Raw genomic sequence first — 19,759 nt, 5'->3', positions numbered from 1 at the left:
CACCTAATAAAGGTATGAATTACCAAAATGGTTGAGAATTTGTCTCCAGTTGAACACCTCAATAGTTTTTTGTGCATACTTGGCTAAATTGAGCCCATTTCTCACAAAAGAAATTCAATTTTTAATCTTTTCTCAAAAAAGAAGACCATTTGCTAGCTAAATTTATATTATTTGTCATTTTAAATGTAAAATAAGAATTATTCAACAGCTACTTTTGGTTTAGTAAGAGCCTGTACATTTAGACTTCAAAATGGGGTCATGGATGTGTCCTGGGAGGGATAAATAAGATCACCCAAATGAAGATTGGTGCTTTAGCTGAATGATATAAACACATTATCAGCCAACAGTAACAGACGTATGCATATTAATAATAGTCATAATAAGAATGGAATGTTAGAAAACAGAACATACATGATTTATGTGGCATAAAATGTAAACACAAGAACACCCAGGAGAAAAAAACTTTGTTGTCAGAAGTGGGATTCGAACCCACGCCTCCAGAGGAGACTGCGACCTGAACGCAGCGCCTTAGACCGCTCGGCCATCCTGACATACTGAAGGGATATACCAGGCCATATTATGTAGCATATTAAATGATAAAAAAATTACATTGTGATGATTTATTTTGGTTGAAATGGGATTAAAATACTTAAAATATAAACGGACCAGGTTCGCAAATGCAACGGTTCATCCGAAGCTGCTGTTCCGGCATCATTTGGGGTCTCCTGTCTGACTGCTAACGGCCACCGGTCAGCTAACTTTCCACCACGTTAAGTAGGTTAATATTTCCTTTCAGAAATTGATTTGTAGTGAGAGCTGTTATCCATCATAGATTGATGGATTGTCTGACACTGCGACACCTCACACTGACTCCAGCATGCCTCGGTTATATAACGTGTTGTTCTGCTGAAGTAGTAGTAGTTAGCACGTCGAAGTAGATGCTAGTTAGCTGCTAGCTAGCAGCAGTTTAACAAGACCAGAGCGTCCGTTTCTCAAAAAAGGTATTTTTGTGATTTTGTGAGGCACTGATGTGACTGTGTTAAATAATACAAAGGCAGTGTCTTCGCTGAAGCTGACTCACATGAGCAATCTTTACGAAACTGCTAAGTGGTTGTGAAGTTAGTTTCTTGGTACATTAGCTAAGCTAACAGCTACCTTCATGTCCTCTTTTTACTATATTTCAGTCAAACTGTGTGGTGTCTGGTGAGGCCTGCAGTGTGTTTCAACACCAGGCTTGTGTCTTATTATGATTAAAATATGTTTACTGTCAGAATAGGTCTCTAAACCATCCAGTCTAGTCTGTAACGTTGTGCAAATGTTATGGACAAATAACTTGACAGTTAAACACTGTGTTTGCATTTCACTCCTGTTGTGTGTGTATGTGTGTGTGTGTGTTTTTTTGCATGTTCTTGCAGCTCTTAACTGCTTAATTTGAATTAATAAACACGTTGAAAATGTAGCATTTGCTCAAAATGCGTGCCACATGATGCACAACTAATTATTAATCTCTCCTGACCAAACTACAGTTGAATTAACTTTGTGGTGCTCAAAAACACAGTGAACATCTATATTTTGCTCGTTTTTTGTGTTTTATTAATGCTTTTACTGCATTCATTATTTTATTAGTATTAATTAATACTGCCTTGATGAGTTTATGCCTTCTGTCTTATCACTTTTGTCTTTTTATCCTAATTTTGTGTGGCTTGGTTTGTCTTTACTGACCTGGGTATCCTGTGTTCATTTTGTCAGTCGAAGCACTTTGTAAACCCTTGTTTCTAAACATTCTATATGAATAAAGTTAATATTCATATTTTCCTATTTGAGACAGACAGACATATAGGTGATATATACTTTATTCATCACCTTGAAGAAATTCAAGATGCATTTTTTTCACATGTTTTTATCCAGAGTTTTAATAGACTATTTTCTGATAATGACTCCTCCATCTCTGTTTCCTCGCTCCAGTTTTCCACCCATGGCCTCCTTTGCTCCAAACAACTTCTCCTGGGTGGAACCAGGCAAACTAGCTGGACTGGCGTTGCCCAGGATGACATGTGAATACCAGTATCTGCTGGACAACGGCATCAAACACCTGGTCTGCCTGTGTGAGAGGAAGCCACCCTATCATGACTCATGTCCAAACCTACAGCTTCACCACATCAAGATCGCTGACTTCACTCCTCCTTCACCGAGTCAGATCGATAGATTCCTCTCCATCGTGGAAGAAGCCAATTCTAAGGGGGAGGTAGGATCTCAGATACTGACCAACTGTGTTTAATGGATGTTTTTAAAGTATTTTCAGAACTCTGCAGGGCTGAACAGCACTGTAACCTAAAACATCTGGCATACCCCTGGAGCAACAGCAGCAGCAGCAGGGAAAGAAATATTTCACAACCTTGCAGTTTCTCCAAAATGCATAAATGAAAAGTCCACAAGGTGAAAGGCTTTAAAAATCTTCAGACAAGCTGATAATTAGATCCCGTATTCATCAGTTTTCAGTTATTACTAACATTTGTAACTGGTTTCAAATAAAGAAAAATAAGTCTCTTTTAATTGTATAAATGTAGAGCATGAACAAACAAGACCTGTTTTTTTTTAATCAGAAATCAGTTAAAAATTATACTAATACTTAAAAATGTATGAATATCGGATCCAATATTGATCAATTATTACTTAATAGTATCATGTTTAACTGATTTCCAATAAAAATGTCTCTTTTCATTGCATAAATGCAGAACATAATAAAAAGAGACTTTTAAAAATGATCGTAATAAATAAAAATGTATGAAAATTAGATGCGATATTCATCAGTTTTGAATTATTAGTGTCATTTTTACTGATTTCCAGTATAAAATGTCTCTCTTAATTGCATATATGTAGAACATAAGCAAACAAAAGAAATGTTTTTATTTTATTTATCAGAAATCGGTTAAAAACTGGTGAAAATCTATTGATATTCATCAATTCTTAATTTTTAGTACAATTTTTAACTGATTTAAAAAAAAAACTTCTTTCAAGTGCATAGATGTAAAACATAAACAAAACAAAAGTTTTTTTTCCTTTGGAAATTAGTTAAAAATTACAGTAATAAATAGAAATGGATGAATATCGGATCCAGCATTTATCCATTCTTAATTATTTTTTCTACATAATTATAATTCATACATCCTAATTTTCAGAAATTTGGAGAATTTTTTTGCTGAACTTTTGGATTTTTTTTTCAGACAAGGAAACCATATTTTTGGTGCTGGTAAAGGAGGACAACAGGAGGGTTAAAACCTGTGTTTGTGAAGCTACGTGTAAACGTCTCGTTTCCTGACCGCTGCAGGATGTTTGCTGCGTTACAGTCCACTGAAGTGAATAAACGTTGTGTTGTTTGTCGTCAGGGTGTGGGAGTTCACTGCATGCATGGCCACGGCAGAACGGGGACCATGCTGGCCTGCTACCTGGTGAAGACGAGGAAGATTTCTGGACAAGACGCCATCCACGAGATCCGCAGACTGAGGCCAGGTTCGATTGAAACCAGCCAACAAGAGAAAGCAGTGGTGCAGTTTTACCAGCGCACTAAGTAGCGTTAGCAGAAGAAAAGTAGCAACATAAAGCTCTTATTTTACAGGAAATAAGCATAAAACAAAGTCAACTACTCCTAAATTAAGGCTTTATTGTATGGAAACATGAAAAACAGTGTTTTTCCAGTCATTCCTTCATAAATCCAAGGAATGACTGATACAGATAATAGTACTCGGCTTAAATGTAGAAATTACTCAAACATTTCTACTGCAAATGTGTTCAGCTTTTCTTTTTTTCTTTTTTTTACGTGTTGCTGTACACCGTCGCCCTGCTCACAGATTATTACATTTCTTCATTAAGACGTTTTTCTGATCTGAGGTCTCTGATTTAAAGGCTTTAAGCTGCTTTTATTTTATGCACTGGACGCCAGAGAAAAGAGATGCTGACGCTCCTTGAAGGTGAGCTTCTCAGGAGCCGACACTCTCCTCGTTTTCTCCTCCTGATTCCTGCAAAAACACAAAATAAGCACAAATACTTGATTTCTCTTTCTTACGGGGGACGCAAACGGTTTTGAAATATATTTATGCTCATGCCATCTGCAGACTTTTTTACTCAGGGAGATTCTTTTAAAGAGTTAAGTTGCTTTCTTGGGGTGGACAGTTGTTTGTGGACATTTTTGAAAAAATGCTGCATCAATAGCTGTGTGTTAAATAAAATTTTAACTTCTTGTAAACTCACCCTCTTGATTCCATGTTGTGAACATCTCGGCTCGGTCCGCTTGGTTTCTGATCTGCAAAAAACACAAAAACTTTGCCGTTTAATCTAAAATGAGATGTCAGATGAACACAAACTCTTTTGAATTTGGGAAAAAAAAAAGTTGTATGACCAGTCTTTGCTCTGTCTTCCTCCTGACAGAGGTGAGTTCCTGCTTGCTTCTCCATCTCATTACTCTCCTTTTTCGTATTCTAAACATGGAAAAAATGGTACATAGATACAGAATAGTTACTTTTTGAATAGCAGTTGATGGCAAACGGACATATAATCACTTTATTGTAACATTTTAAGATGCATAACTTAATTATGTAACTTTTTGATATAATTTCAGGCTCTGTTGTTGCCCATAAGAATTAATAGCAATAATTGTCTGTTGAAATGTTAATGGAAAAATGTGACTCTTTGTGCTTCAGATATGTTAGATATTTCACATAGTTGTGTATATTTTCTTGCTTAATATTTAAATTTTTCTAGAAAATCTTTGCCACTAATTGAACCACCTTTAGTCACAGTTTTCTGCAGGTTGTTGTGCTCAAAATCCATCAAAAAACAAAAAAGTGTTGGGTTTATTTTCCCTTTAACATCTTCCTGTTGGTGCACTCTACCTGCACTCTTTCCTCCAGCTGCTGTAGTGTCACCATCATGTCCAAGTCTTCATCCTCCTCCTCATCTTCGTCCTCTCCCCTCTGCTGAACCTCCTGCAGCCTCTTCTGAAACTGCCACTCCAGGTTCAGCTTCCGCAGTCGGTCGTTCTCCTCCGACGAGCGCTTGGCTTTGGCCTGGAGCTCCTGCACCTCCTGCTGCAGCAGCTCCACCACCTGAAGCCTCTGCTGCTTCTCCAGCTTCTCCTGGGCCTCTCTCCTCCAGGGGCCCGACATCTCCTGGGGGTCTTTCTGCTTTGCCGGGCCCGAGCTCGTCTTCTGCTGGTGGGGAGGCTCTTGGAAGGAGACATGTTTGGTTGGAGTGATGCTCACTTGGGGTTTGGCTGCTTGGTTTCTTTGCTGCTGTGAGGACTGAGGGAGCTTCTTTATTGCAGAAACTGGACATGCATATATGTGAGGGCTCTGCTTGTTGACTTTGAGAGTCTGGCTCATCTTCACTTGGAAGGTGGTGAGTGGAGGGTTTGACTGGGTGCTCACTGCTCTGGTTATGGGGATGTCAATGCGTATCGGCTGCACTGAAGGAGTCGGTGCTGATTGCTGGGAAAACGGCGTTCTCCAGACGCCGGCGTTGCTCGTGCGACTTCCCTGCTGTTGTTTTGCGCTCTCAGAGAGGATGTCGTGGGTGGAAACGCTCAAGCGAATCGGGAAAGATGAATAGTGCCTCGTGGTTTGCTTTGCTGCCTGGTCCTTCTGCAGCCACATGTTCTGCCGTTTGTCCAGCAGGGGGCCTCCACTGTCCATACACAAGTTCTCCTGTGACAGGGCTTGGCGCTTTAGAGGGAATAAAGAGAGTTTAATAGCATTTAACCAGCTGTACTTGTGCGATTGTCCTCATTTAATGCCAAATAAATAGAATAAATGATGATCCAGACATACCATGAAGGTCCTTTGACTGGATCTTTGTCCGTCTAAAGGTCTCAGAGGTGCTTTGAATGTTTGCTGTGGTCGACTGGATTCAGATATGCCCTTGTCCTGGGATTTAGGAGTCGGAAGTGTCAAGTATTCCCTGTGAAATGTCTGAATATAAATACAAAAACAGAACATTGTTCCATTTGTGACAAGAGCTGCACATTTTTGCAATTATACCATATTTCCTTTCACCGTGAATGTTTAACTGAATCATAAATCTTGATTTTTTTTCCTACAAAATGTTACATTTACTTCCCCAAAACATCAAAAACAGGCAAGAAAAATCATCTTTACTCAAAATGTAAACTTTACTTGCAGTGCATATGTAAGACAATGGCAAATATAGCGCTGTTCAATGTATCTTTAAAGAGTCCATATTTTTGAGGTTTTGTGTTTTTCGAGTATTGTTTTATAGCTTTGTTTTTAATGAGTTGAAGCCCAAAATATACACCAAAGTGAGTTATTTTCACAGAAAACACTGCTTCTAACCTGCCTGAAACACTTCGTTTGATGTCCAGGCTTTTTTTCTGTTACTTAGTGACATCACTATGTAACTAATCTACAAAACAACTTCAACAAAGCATGAGCAGCTTCATTGTTGTCACTCGTTATTTTCTTGCTAGAGCTGCCTCTGCTTGGGCTATGTCCCTATATTCAAAGATTTGGGGTTATAAAACCTAAAAAAATGTCTCACATGTATCAGATCAGCTGACCAATCAGAGGAAACTGGGCTTTTTGGTAGAGAGTCTTTAAAGAGAGAGTAGGTAAAACTGAGGGTTTCAGACAGAGATTGAGAAGAAATGCTGCAGCAATGTAGCCTAGCCGCGCTAGACCCCATGTTCTGATGGCACAAGGGTCTAGGGAAGCTCGACAGGGAGGGAGGCGGGCTAAAAGGTTGTCTATCAAATCCCTCTGCAGCAGTTGGGTAGGTATACAACCAATCAACGCAATGAATAGGCTGACGTAGTTCCGAGAGCACCAGCGGATTGTGGCTAAGTCCCATTAGCTTCCCAACCAGCGGAGCCGCGGAGCCAACTGGTATATTAAGGATTTGCCATATCCCGTCGGCATAAGTCCAAATACGTCTTTCTTCTCAATGAAACACTTCAGTGCCGTCCTTTGTTTATCTTTCAAGTTGAATTTTAGCTTCAAATCTTTAAGGGCTGTGGCCAAAGCCGAGTCGAAAGATAACCGTTTATTGTGCGCCGGTTGTTTCTGTCAGAATCGTCGCGCCTCTGTCGTCACTTCGTTACGCCCGCCTTCTGACTCTACACTTCATGGTGATTCGTCCGGCCAGTTTTAGGAGAATCCAGCCTCGAGCCTTATGGAGGGTAACTAGACCCACCCTGGCAGAGAATTAAATTCATTGCCGTGGGTTGTCTGGCGCGGCTAGCCTAGCAGCAATGTACTGTATGACAAAAATGATGTATTTGTGCATTAAAATATGTAAAAATACAATTCTAAACCTGCAAATGTGCATAATATGGGCTCTTTAAACACTGAAATGTGGATATTTTGACAAATAAGCAAAATTTGGCAAGTTTCACGGTTTTCCTAGAAAAATACTTTGAACGTCTTCGTGTCAGTAAATGTTTTGTGAATCTGTTTCTGCTGCTTCAGTGTTTCATCACCACAAACTGGGGTTCTCACATCAGTGCAGAGGTTGATGCTGGAAAACGAAGCAAAGTTGTGATTTCTACTGACAGCAGGTTCAACAGGTTCATCCTCATCCTCCAGGCAAATGTCTGCTGGAATAAGGAGAAAAATAAAAATGCTGGAGCTGCTCTCATGACTCACCCTCAAGCCTTGAATATATTTCACATTAAAGCTGAGTGCTGTTAGTGCCCAGCAGCTATAAGTGATCAGAGCACAAGTGTACCCACTGGTCATGTTGGGGTTGGAGCGATAAAGTTGCCTGCTTCTCTGCATTATCTGCTCTTTCTGTCGTCTGCTGCCTCCGTGGAGACGCTCTGAAGGTCCAGGATCCACGACGCTGTACAGCATGAACGCTTTACCATTTGTCTTAGCGAGGCCTCGATCGCCTTGTGAAGCAAGAGAATGTGTTCATTAGGGCAGAAAGTGGGGGAAAAATACAGATTTTCCTTCTAGTATTTTCTTACCAGTTGTTCTCTCTGGAGTTGGTTCACTCAGCAGAGCCCCCAGGCCGTGATAACTCGCTCCGAACTTTGCAACCTGTAAAGTCACAACGGGGCCGGTTTGCATCATGATCGCTGCTGCCCTGAATCGAAAGAATAATGAGGTTAGAAAAGCAAAATAAAAAGCTGAAAGGTAATATTGAGTTTGGACTTATTTTGGAGGAGATTTTAAAGTAAAAAACACATGATTCTAAACCACCTGTTCATAGCATTTTCTGCATTACAACAGGAGCAGCATGTGCGTATTACACATTTAAGTTAAATAAAGTAGTAATAATAGTAAATAAAATTAAGCCATAGATCAGATGTGCTGCACAATATATATCTAAAATTGCGAGCCTTTTGATTTGTTAATTGCACTGTTTTAAATGATGCTTTTAATTTGAAATTCATTAACCACTCAGCAGCATTTGATGACACATTTCCCTCAAAAACACAAGTGTCAACCTCATGGTGGTACGCAAGGGAAAAAGGATATTATTAGGATTTATTCACCAGGAATTAATGAGTATCTGTACAAAATTTCATCAGTCCATTTTGTAGTTGTTGCACATTTCAATCTGCACCAACATCTCTGTAGAAGGATATAAACCTCATCTTTTCTCTGTTATCTGTCCGCCACACTGTTGTGTTTCTACCTTTCTTGGCTGAGTCCAACCAGGCTTTGACCGTCCACACTGAGTAGCTGATCTCCAGCTGCTAACCGGCTGTTCTGCACACAGACACACAATTTAGTTTTACCTTTGTGTGATTTCATAAAAAACAATTTCACACCTCAAGTTCAGGTTCTTCAAACCTCTCACCATTTCAGCTGGTCCGCCCTTCACAATGGATTTAATATAGATGCCAATGTTACCCTGCCCTGCTCCCTGCAGCAGTGAAAGAAAGAGGCTGTTCATTCATGAGACACTTTACTGGTAGTTCAATAGCTGCAATTAAGAAAAATAACATTTTGATAGTCACCTTTGCAGCCACGATGCTGACGCCCATCCCACTGTTCAGAGGTTTGTTCAGTGTGATGGTCACAACCTCTGGCTGCCTGTGTGGTGCCTGTTTAAAAACACAGATGTTTAACTTGATCTCAAATCATGGACCAGCACATCTGGAAACAACGAATTTATTTACCAGGTATGTTCTCTCTTCAGAAGCTGTAGATTCACTGAAATGTACGGTCCAGTCTCCTTTAGAGTTCAGCTGGGACGTCAAATAGCAGAGACCTTTGACAAAAGGAAGGAAAATAATGCAAATGTTTGACAAAGAAGCCATGTTAGGGTTAAATATGATTCAACCTTTGCATGTGAAGTCAAGATAATTTACCTTTCTGGCATATCGGCTCCATAAACTCTGTAAATCCTTGAGGGATTCCTCTGACGGTGTCACAGGAGTATCCCCCCTCCGGCAGCAGGAAGGGCAAGTGGAGGTCGAGGCTCTCCTCCAGCTGGATGTCCCGTCCTTCACTTCGAATCAGGTTATCAGCCGAGGCCTCGGCAGCAGCCACGACGGCATCGATCAAATCCTGCAGCGAGGATGACAGACAGCGCATCGGATGGCGGAAATATTTCAGGAAAAGGTCGATCTGGCGTATAGAGTAGATGGGCATTTGTCATTGTGTGACAAGGCTTCAGGGGAGGCTCATCTGATCCGCCTGCTGCGACTCTGAAAAATACTCGAGACGACCCTGAACTCTCACCTCCATGGAGACATAGCAAAATGCAAAAGCATGACACAAAAGTTATGATGGCACAACAACTTTGAAGCCACTAGATGTAGTAATAAATAGAAGGTGAAGTAGACATTGTAGTTACAATCAATAGGCAATCTTATGTTGCTTAAATATTTCCATTTTCTGCTACTGTATACTTTAATTCTATTGCATTTAAGCAGGTATTAGACTTTGCATGTATTTTACACTTCTAAGTCATTTGCAGATGTAATACTTCCAATGCTAAGCCATTGTCTGTTGCAAAGAATCTTGGCATATAATGTGATAGTAATCTTTTAAGCAGCGTACCACAAAGCTTGTACAATACCACCCTTCAAATCCAATCTATCTTAACTTTTAGACCATCTTATACACGTCTACCTCAACACATCTGGATTAGTGCAGCAACCTTTATGCCTGCCTAAACCAAAAATCTATCAATCAACTCCAGATGCTACTTGGAACTTGACTTGCCAGGATTTTAACCAGAACCAAGGGACATGATTGTATCACTCCTGTTTTATCCTCTTTACACTGGCTCCCGCTATGTTTAAGGTCAGATTTTAAGATTTTATTGATATCTTTAAAGCCCTTCATGGATCCTTTTCCACTTGTCTCTCTAACCACTTAGTGCGCAATACACGCAAAATGTTTGCATTTGGGCCCCAACACTCTGGAACGATATGACTGAAGAAATCAGGTTGGCTAAGTCACTTACGTCTCTTAAGACCCTTCTTGAAATATATCTTTACCATTTAACACTTCCTGAGTTGCCTTTACTTGAGTTTTAATTTCCGTTCTTGAGTCTCAAGTGATTGTGGTATAAAGACATCGGTATCTGGAATGAATCAGTACTCCTGGATATAACTACACCACTAGGACAAAAGATCATTCCAACTCAGTAAAAAGGTTATTGAAAAGCATAACTTAAATTTCCATGCCACCGAATGTACCCTGGAGTAAAATCGAATCCATTAACAAGAAATGGAAGTTATATGGCACATACGTATATCTGCCTAGAGCAGGCCATACTCAAAGACTGATTGACTAGTGGCTATTTAGTGGCTGAGAGAGAAGAAATTGTGTATATAGCAACTGTTGATCAGGTTCTCTACCAGTGAAAGCTTTATGGGAGAGTGGAAAAGAGAGACACTATTGAAACAAGCTAATATTAAATCTTGACTAGAGTTCACGAGAAAGCTCGTAGGAGACTCTGAAGTGAAATGGAAGAAGTTTCTTTGGTCTGATGAGATCAAAATTGAGCTTTTTGGCCATGTAGATAATATATTTGGACTGCTCATCATCCCAAACACTCCATCCCCACTATGAAGCATGGGGGTGGCAGCATCATAATGTGGGGATGCTTCTCGGCAGCAGGCCTCGGAAGGCTTGTGAAAGTAGAGGGTAAATTTACATGTCTAATTGACTGACATTACATTGTACAAATCAGTTTTCACTTTGACATGATTTTTTTTTGTAAATTCTTGTCAAAATGTCAAAACATATTGACAACTGTTAAGAGACAATCTCTAATTTATGTACTCAGTTGTTATAAGATGAGGCTGTATCGTTTGTAACAAGGTGCAGTACTTTATTTTCGCCACTGTGTTCGCACATCTGTGTTTCAGGAACTGTATTGTCTTCCTCTTGTTTGTTAAGTTCAGACGTCATTCCCTCCAGGATGAGAACGAGTAACATGTATGAGGTTGAGTTGTTTCCCCTCAATAAATAAAATGCCAGATAACTGCCTCCGCCAAGTTATTCCCCGAGTTCAACACTGGTGATGCTGCAAAGCTCAGCAACAACAATTTAACATTTTCAAGAAATAAAGGCGGAACACTTCCAAAAGAGGTGGCACTATATACACCAAAATATCATTTGGAGTATAATGATTTCATGATCCGTTTTATTTTTCTGCATTTTGTTCCTTGGATTCTGAAAAGTGTTCTATAACTTGGGATTATTATTATTATTATATGATCAGCTAATTAAATGAATGCATTACTGCAGCAAAAACAACCAAACAGTATTTGAAATTATTGGAAGTGGTCCCATCACACATTAACAGTGTAATGACATAGTTTTGTTTTATTATACTTTGAGTAGTCGTTATTTATATTTTATGTGCTATTTTGATAGTTCTTACATGGTAATATTTCAGTAAGGGTCAATGCATAACTTTGACTTGTGACTATGCCTGTACTGTGGTGACGTCAGAAATGGATAAAACATTTATTTGATTTTAAATACCAGGTTAAGTAAAAGTGGCCGTAGCATTAGGTGTAGTAGTGTCTAGTAGTTGTACTTTCAGAAGCAGCAGCAGCAGTAGTTTTTATAGTTAACAGTTGTAGTTGCCATGACTACAGTCAGGGTAGCCATGGCAAAATAAAAGAAACAACCTCAGAAAAGAGTTTAGTATTGCTAGGCTATTATATTTGTGTGCTTTACCATGTTGTTGTAGTACTAGTAGAAGTAATACCTGCAGTGTACACTTTAGTATTACTATAATGGAAAAAGTGAGTGAAATATTTGACACCAAACGTCACTCAGAAGGCAAAGTTAGAGCCCCAACAGACTCCTTTCGTTGGTTAGCTAGCTAGCCTTTTACAGCACAACAGCCACAAATGTTACTTCATTTGAGACTCTGGACTTTTATGTTCTGTTGAGACGGCTCATCGTTTTACTTCAGGAGGGTAAGTATTTGCCGCTGATATTTTCTTTTATACTGAAAGTTGTACTTTCCCAGTTAGTGTTTCTGTGCTTGGCGAGGCTAGGTTAAGCTGCTAGGTTAATGAGATGCTAGCATAAGCTGCTAGGTTAATGAGCTGCTGGGGCTTAATGAGGCTGCTATCTAAAAAAGCTCTTCTGCTCACTGGTGCTAGGTAACTGCTTAACTTAGGCTTTTACTGCTACTTAAAAAAATAGAAAGTATTTGCGTATTTTTTTATTAATTGTGAAATCATTTTTAAAAATAATAAATCAGCTAATTTATCCTCTAATACTTTTCCAAACAGCTGTCTCAAATAAGCCTAACAATATTCCGCAATGAATCCTGCTTTTCTTTAAGGTTAAAATTTTAGGTTTGGTTTGAGGAGTTAGCTAATTCAACTATGTGATCACTTTGGAGTGTGTATTTCTGTTATTTAAGCGTCACTCACTGATACACATGCACATTGCAAATCGTGGAATTAACAGGTCTTTTTTTTGTTCAAAACTCCTGTTGTGTCAGTATAATCTCATTCAAACAGATGCAAAAAAAAAATGCATGTACTTCCTTGTTTATGTGCCACACAAGAAGAATATGAGCATAAATGAATGCAGCAAGTGTTAGTATAGATAAATACTGATAATACTTTGGTTGTAATTGGAAAAAAGGAGACACCTCATTAAAACTACATAGTAGTTTCTTAGGGTTTTCAGAGATTATGAAACTTAAATGTCTGTTGGTATTTATAGTTATGACATACAAACACTGATGTTTGGTTTGAGTGTTATTCACCAAATTGGGCTGTGGCACATTTCTGTAGAAAGATGTTTCTCTGCTGGCTCTATTAAAGTCTCAGTAGGTAGTTGTACACTGCACATTTACAAAATAACTCCCCCGTTGGCTCAGTGGGAGATTTGATATTGCTTTTGTCACATACGGGATGAATGTTCACAGCAAGCGTTATTCTTCACACGTCACATTCAGCAGGATATTAGAGAAATATGTCACGCCCAAAAGCAATAAGGTGAAGTGACACCTCACTTTACTATTCTTCAGATATTATTAATCTTTGTTAATTATTCATACCATTAAATATATTCTGCTGAGCTCCTGCTGAAGCTCTTGCTCCCCTCACAAGCTCATCTTAAGCTTATGTCTGTATTTAACACCAAATGCTCCTAAAAGAAACACTAAATATTTTGTATAATCAGTTGCAGTAGTGTTTCTACAGCCTTTTCCTTTTGATATCAAAAATGTCTTCGGCTTTGCAAGCATGAATGGAGTGGGACAACAGGCTGAGTGTACTCACAGGGGGGATGTGAGGTTCATTGGTTGCATAGAGGTAACCGACGAGCAACATCTGCAGCTGCAGCGAGTTCAACTTGAAGCAGGTACTCTGGATGTCCTTCGCATCCTGCGTCGAGTACTTATTCATGGTCAGGAGCGTGGTTGCCTAGAAACAGCCAGGCAAAGCTATTTTAACAGCTTGTTCCAAATGAAACATGTGCTCCGACACTGTAAATGAAATCTCAGAGGTCAGAAATGTATTATTTCACAAAAAAACCCACATAAAATAGTTGTAGAGAAAGCACTCGATTCAGGTTTTGCTTATTTTTTGAGGTAGAAGCTTGACGCATATGGGTGGCATAAGACACTGACCACACATTTCATATGAAGCCTTGTTTTTACCAGCATTCTGATATGCAGTGCAGGTAGTTCCATACCTGGATGATGCGTCCCAGGTGGCAGTCAGCAGCCAGCTCCAGGCCCTGCCGCTCAGCCCAGGCTTCGATGCCGGTGAGCCTCTGGCGGAGAGCAGCTCCCCAGTAGTGGGAGCGCAGGCCTGGAGTGCTGGACTCGGGGCTCATGAGCTGGTTGAAGAGCCAGGCGCTGATGAAATGGAAGAGCTGGGAGAAGAGCTGGATGGTGAGGGCTGGGTTGACCCGACAGCGGCGCAGCAGAGACATTGCGTTCATCAGGGTGTTCAGCACCATCTCTGTAACAACACAACAAAAACTGTCACAGCTCTTCCAGGACTACTGTACTGACTGTCATAATATCTGTAGTACAGTAAATAATCAAATCTGTACCTATACCAGCTGGCAGTGGACCATGTTGCTCAGGATCGATCAGAAAAGTTGGTAAATGTTTCTTTAATTCATTCTGTAGACACTGCAGCAGGCAACTTTGGGAATAAACACAAAACATGGTATAGAATCCATAAACGGAATCAGTTTGGCTGCATAGTTCTGGTCATTTTGTTCTTATGTAAACATTTTCATACATTTCAGACACATTTTGATTTTCTGTAGTCAAAATTCCCCTATATGTATACTTATTTATATGCAGTTAGCAATTTACTTACTAAAAAAATCATGCATTTTGGTTCTTTTATAGATTTATTGTAGGTCTTTTGGAAATATGACTTTTGTTCATAACTATATAAACATATCGATAGACAGTATTTACAAATAGGTGAGATGAAGTTTCTTTCATGGTCAAATAATCTATTGCTTGTTTTTTAAAATGTACTGATTAGTCAATAAAATGTCAGCAAATGGTGTTAAATGTCGTTCAGTGTTATGCTGAGCCAAACAAGTATACTTGAATCTCTCAAGATATTCAGTTTACTTTGTTGTGAGGAGTGAAAGAAACTGCAAATATTCTAGTCACAGAATAAGAAATGATAGACTTTTTACTTGTTTCTCTTAAGAAATTACTCAACAGTTATCAAATTAGCTGGCAATTAATCGAACAATTGGCAGCTAGCTGATTAATCGCTGCAGCTCCAGGTTCTGGATGATTGATTCAGTGTATTCTAGTCTGTCATCTGTACCTGTAGGCTTTGTGCACCAGGTGCGACAGCTCCAGCTGGCTCTGCTGTGTCAGTGGACCGAGGTCTTTGTCATGCTTGAGGAAGTTTAGCAGCTCAGAGGAGTTGGCCATCCAGAAGGCGAGAGCCCCGGCGATGGTCTGCTGCCTCTGTAAAGGCAGATACAAGACACACAGCGGGGCCATTTTAACTTACAGAAAACCTGCACATTTGATTTAGAGGTCTTTTTTTCTTCTTGTACAGACATCGCACAAATATTTGTAATTTCAAGCAGCTAAATTGGAGCTGTTGCCACAAAGATGACAAAACCTCATAGGACAACAAAAAACAACACAATATGTATAAAATAATAAATAGTATTAGTGTGGTTACTGCAACAAATCAATCATTGGAGGTGACGCCTCTGTGCAAAGCTGCCTGAGAAAACAAATAGACTAAAGGCTGTTTTGCCCCACCAGCTTAATTTGAAACATCACAAGTGTGTTTGAGTGAAATAGAACGCTATCAAAACTGAGGAAATAGAATTTTTTTTCAGGATTTTGCAGAAATGATGGCTCCACTTTTTAAGAATCTAATGCTTGATTTGTTTATAGAGCGATTACGCAGGCTTGAGTGTGGTTACACCTAACTTTGAGCAGTTTGTACTCTAATAAAACAGATGGGAAAGCATACTATAGACAAAAAGCTTTGCAGCGGACAGGGACAACTGGTGCCTGATGCTTTTATTATTATGTAGATTAAATTTAACGTTGTTTTCTTTTTGAAAGACAGGTTTATAACTAATATATTTTCTATTTAGCCTATATTAAAGGTGCAACAACTTGATTATACAGTAAAATGTCAACTTATTTGACTATTTTCTTATGTTGTGATTCCATTTTGTCTTTGCAGGTGCAACATGAGCTTCCCTGGACTTGCCTGGATGACCTTCCCTGTCATGGCCACCATTTTGTTGGTGATGGAGGTTACGCCGTGTGCGCGTCCTGAGGCCGGAGAGCTTCGACCGTGATGGCGTTGCAGAGCAAACCGGCCGGCGACGTAGAGGATGTAAGCAGGTGAGAGCTTGAAATGAACCGTGGAGCTGTTGGTGTAATTTATGACTGCAGACAGGAAGGGCTCCTCAGCTGAAAGGCAAACACACCAGCAGGGGGCAGGAGGACATTATGAGAAGGGAAAGGCAGCGAGCTCACAGCTGGCATGTTTCAAACTAAAAAATATTACAGTGAAAGGAGCATTTTCTTTGGTTTCATACTCACAGTGATCACAGAATTGAACTCCTGCTGGTAATCCAGGTTGATCTGAAAAGTCACGGTGAGGTAAATGAGGAATGCTTTGCAGATGTTTGATTTATGTCAGATAATCTTGTCCTTAGAAGTTAAATATGCTGCACTGAAATGGTCTTGTTCATGCACTTGACTCAACTGTTTAAACTGACTTACCCGCGGCAGGCTGCTTCTGCTGCCTTTTATTTTGTGTCTCAAGGCTACACAAACAAACGCTGTTGTTGTTCAGTAGATTTTCAGTTGACCTGGATATTAATTTAAAAGGAGAAGACATTTTTTTGATCGTTAGATACAGCAAGCCAGTGACTAGTAGTCTGGAAAATAAATAAGTTGGTGAACAATGAAAGATTTTACCCGTTTTCATCCTCTGAAACCTTGTCAGCTGCGTTGGTTTTCTCTTTCTTCTTTCCTTTTCTTGACAGCGTCCTCTTAAAGGTTTGGATCATGCCTCCTTTCTCTTTCTCCTGACAGCTTTCCTTTATTGTTCCAACACATGAACAGATTATAAATAAGTTATATGTGATGGAGGAAGTGTAAAACTGCACACACAATGATCAGACAATCAGCACATTACTTCAAAATTCAGATTCTGGTTATGATCCAGTGTACTATATTGGATTTTCGGGTTACCTCTGAACTGTCTTTCTTGAGCACAAAGCGTCCTTCTTTGTTGTCCAAGTTCCAGTTCAATTGCACCACCAAAGGTTTCTCATCTGGATCCAATTTACGCTCTTATTCCACAAACAACATACATAAAAATAGTGAGAGAATATTGTTAAATCAGCGATGCGACTGTTCATGGAACATCTGGACAATGTCAGTTCATGTGTGTTAATTTTTTACAGACATCCTTATGCTATGTGAATTGTTTCAAAACACAAAGTCGGAAATGCAATTACAAATTCTTTTCAATATTGATTAAACATCAGAATGCTCTAAATTGACAGAAAACAAGAGGAAATGGCCATCACAAGTTCCTAGAGCACTTTTTATATGCAATTTACTGTCATAAAACCATATGGAAGCAGGAAATCATCACATTTTAGAAGTCGAAACCAGCATTTTACTTGATCGATAATTTCAACAATTTGATAAATTATGACGAGTGAAGCAAAATGTCGTAATTATATGCCCTTGTTAACAATATGTAATGAGAATTACTATCAACGTATTCCTTCAAGTAGACACAGCAGCCGCCACACTGTAGTGTTAGTGCAGTTTTTAACCTCTACTCGAACCTCTTACCTTTATTGGTGTGGATCTCATACAGAGAATAACTAGTCGTCAGCATTTTCATATCAGGCCTGAATTTCTCCGAGAGAGTTTCGATGACCTCATGAGTTGGCGAGTTGCTGCAAATACGCAGACACTTTGTGGCGACGTTGCCGACAACGTGGTCCTCGAAGTAGAAGCGCATCACGCCGTGAAACTCCAGGTTCTGCCAGAGAACAGGTGACAGGCCTTCAGTGCGCCGTGTGCTTTCCCATACATTCGTTTAATCATTTTTCCCTATAAAAAACACACTTTTCTATGCTGCATGAAGTGTTCTGAAACCACTGAGCTGAATAGGCTTTGAGGATGAATAGACCAATCTTCTCTTTAGAAACTGCTGCAGTGGATTCAGGAATTTAGAAAGCTTCTAAAATGTCCCTGAGAGATTTTCCTGCTGCGCTTCCTGCTTGTATTAAACCAAACAATCAACCATTCACTGAGCTTTGAATTTCAACCTAAAAACAGGAATGTAGTCGATACTATGAGAGAAAATCTGTTTCATGAGATTTGTATTTGGGATTCGTTTTGCAGCTCAGGTTAAGGACATTCATGTTCAGTAAAGAGGGACTCCATCACAAAAGAACAGAGAAATTAAACATGTAGCAGAACATCATGAGCCAAAACTTTGTGTGTTTTTCTTTATCAAGGCTGGATATGACATTTTTAGGGCCAAATAAAGGGTCCCTACCCTGATTTCCTCCACACTAGTGCCTAAACCAGGCACTGCAAACGGTTAGAAAAAGAGAAACTGATTCAGGAATTCAAGAAATTTTGTCTGTCACATAATGAAAAAGCAAATCTTAAATTAGGGACTTACAAATACAACAATTGCAACTCATTAACAAAACAGAGCCTCAATCTGTGGAGCTCCATGACTTCTCTAAGTCCAATTGGAGCAACACGGAGGATGTACACTGTGAAAATTGGTGTCTTTTTAACCATTTTTTATTTTTATTTTAACTTGATAAAAAAAATTGTGCAACTGTAAAATTACAATATTTTACTGTGTGTAAGCAAAATAAATTTTTACATCAATAGATAAGCAGCAAATCCTGTCATTTGAGAAACTGAAACCTGCTTTTTTTGCTTGAAAGTTGTTAAAATATTTTACAGTCTAAATCGTTGCTGATTATTTCTCTTTTGATCAACTAATTAATTAATTGTTTGACTAATTTTAGCACTAAAGTAACATTCTATTACGTATAATAAAGTACATTTTAACAGTAAATTATTGTAGTTGCATGGTAAATACAGCTTTGACACTGGTGCTAAATGCAGAATTAAAGTTTCCAGACTTTGTGTTTAACGTATTGATCATCTCTGACCTCTGCAGACGACTCACCTCATCAGGTTGACTGATTTCAAACAGGTCCAGTCTGTTGTTATTCCACTGTCTGATGACTTTGGCTAGCTTCTCTCGTTCTTCTTCCTCTGGCATTTTTCGACTTTTTACCTAAAAACTTTTGCGTCTTTACTTGCTCTTGCAAATTTCATCCAGAAACAGACAGAAGGAAAATATCCCCTGATGGAAAAGTTGAGAAAATGTGTCGTGGGTGTTGCATCTATTCGGACCCCACCCCTTTGTCAATCTTTTTGCCATTCGTTATAAACTCATTGTCCTCCGCAGCGAGTCCTTAAACATAATTGCCTACTCTATCCTCACATCCTGATCCTCTTGAAGCCCCCACGCCCCGCTGCCCTCATTTAACAGGTCAGTGCATCTTTGTTATGTGAGGCAAACTGTTTCCTAATCGTACATCTGACACAAGCAAGTGATTCCCATCTTTCCAGTCCGCTGCCAAGTTTAATCTGCCGTTTTCTGACAGTGATTGACTTGATTATTTCAGATATTTTCCCAAGAATACTGCAGAGTGCGATGCTGACGGCGTGCAGCAGCGTTTTCACCGTCACCATGAGAGGTTTTCATCCTCCTTTTCGCGGCGATACGGCC

General features: G+C 39.4%; 2 protein-coding genes, 1 long non-coding RNA gene and 1 other non-coding gene across 8 annotated transcripts in view; 2 read left to right on the top strand and 2 right to left on the bottom strand.

Annotated features, from left to right (window-relative positions):
• Positions 1 to 468: 468 nt before the first annotated feature.
• trnal-cag (transfer RNA leucine (anticodon CAG)) lies at positions 469 to 551 on the bottom strand. Its single transcript has one exon. It is a non-coding gene; the product is annotated as a tRNA-Leu (tRNA).
• Positions 511 to 4,247, top strand: dusp23b (dual specificity phosphatase 23b). 2 transcript variants are annotated; one of them, XM_022205628.2, is made up of 3 exons: positions 511 to 774; positions 1,966 to 2,245; positions 3,387 to 4,247. In XM_022205628.2, the coding sequence occupies exons 2-3, from the start codon at positions 1,976 to 1,978 to the stop codon at positions 3,570 to 3,572; spliced, it is 456 nt and encodes a 151-aa protein (XP_022061320.1). In that variant the 5' UTR covers positions 511 to 774; positions 1,966 to 1,975; the 3' UTR covers positions 3,573 to 4,247. The 2 variants fall into 2 exon arrangements, with proteins under 2 accessions (XP_022061320.1, XP_022061321.1); XM_022205629.2 differs by lacking the exon at positions 511 to 774 and adding an exon at positions 836 to 1,001.
• LOC110958906 (afadin-like) lies at positions 3,893 to 19,658 on the bottom strand. Of its 3 annotated transcripts, XM_022205615.2 has the most exons (24): positions 19,151 to 19,658; positions 17,782 to 17,974; positions 17,167 to 17,267; positions 16,891 to 17,012; positions 16,693 to 16,781; positions 16,510 to 16,551; positions 16,172 to 16,377; positions 15,257 to 15,402; positions 14,511 to 14,605; positions 14,145 to 14,416; positions 13,730 to 13,873; positions 9,329 to 9,527; positions 9,137 to 9,228; positions 8,975 to 9,061; positions 8,815 to 8,880; positions 8,650 to 8,723; positions 7,976 to 8,094; positions 7,739 to 7,897; positions 7,506 to 7,603; positions 5,823 to 5,963; positions 4,890 to 5,717; positions 4,397 to 4,475; positions 4,249 to 4,300; positions 3,893 to 4,016 (listed from the first exon to the last, which is right to left on the bottom strand). In XM_022205615.2, exons 1-24 carry the CDS (start codon positions 19,244 to 19,246, stop codon positions 3,923 to 3,925), a joined length of 3,594 nt encoding a protein of 1,197 aa, XP_022061307.2. In that variant the 5' UTR covers positions 19,247 to 19,658; the 3' UTR covers positions 3,893 to 3,922. The 3 variants fall into 3 exon arrangements, with proteins under 3 accessions (XP_022061307.2, XP_051813948.1, XP_051813953.1); XM_051957988.1 differs by having other exon boundaries at positions 4,249 to 4,475; XM_051957993.1 differs by having other exon boundaries at positions 4,249 to 4,475; positions 7,506 to 7,600.
• LOC127536782 (uncharacterized) overlaps positions 12,096 to 19,759 on the top strand; it is a 62,600-nt gene continuing 54,936 nt past the window's right edge. For both annotated transcript variants that reach the window (XR_007945981.1, XR_007945970.1), the window contains exons 1-2: positions 12,096 to 12,406; positions 16,145 to 16,308. This is a non-coding gene — a long non-coding RNA (uncharacterized LOC127536782). The remainder of the gene's footprint in view (positions 12,407 to 16,144; positions 16,309 to 19,759) is intronic.

Source organism: Acanthochromis polyacanthus, chromosome 1 (assembly GCF_021347895.1).
Source record: "Acanthochromis polyacanthus isolate Apoly-LR-REF ecotype Palm Island chromosome 1, KAUST_Apoly_ChrSc, whole genome shotgun sequence".
Taxonomy (NCBI): Eukaryota; Metazoa; Chordata; class Actinopteri; family Pomacentridae; genus Acanthochromis; species Acanthochromis polyacanthus.
The sequence above is the reverse complement of the archived record's forward strand: the minus strand, read 5'-3'. Positions and strand labels throughout refer to the sequence as shown.

Coding starts and splice junctions, on each gene's coding strand:
- dusp23b (XM_022205628.2), top strand. CDS start 1,976: ATGGCCTCCTTTGCTCCAAACAACTTCTCCTGGGTGGAACCAGGCAAA. Junction 2,246..3,386: donor AAGCCAATTCTAAGGGGGAG/GTAGGATCTCAG, acceptor GTTTGTCGTCAG/GGTGTGGGAGTTCACTGCAT.
- LOC110958906 (XM_051957988.1), bottom strand. CDS start 19,246: ATGCCAGAGGAAGAAGAACGAGAGAAGCTAGCCAAAGTCATCAGACAG. Junction 17,268..17,781: donor TGAGATCCACACCAATAAAG/GTAAGAGGTTCG, acceptor TTGTGGAATAAG/AGCGTAAATTGGATCCAGAT. Junction 7,604..7,738: donor CTCCAACCCCAACATGACCA/GTGGGTACACTT, acceptor TCCTTATTCCAG/CAGACATTTGCCTGGAGGAT.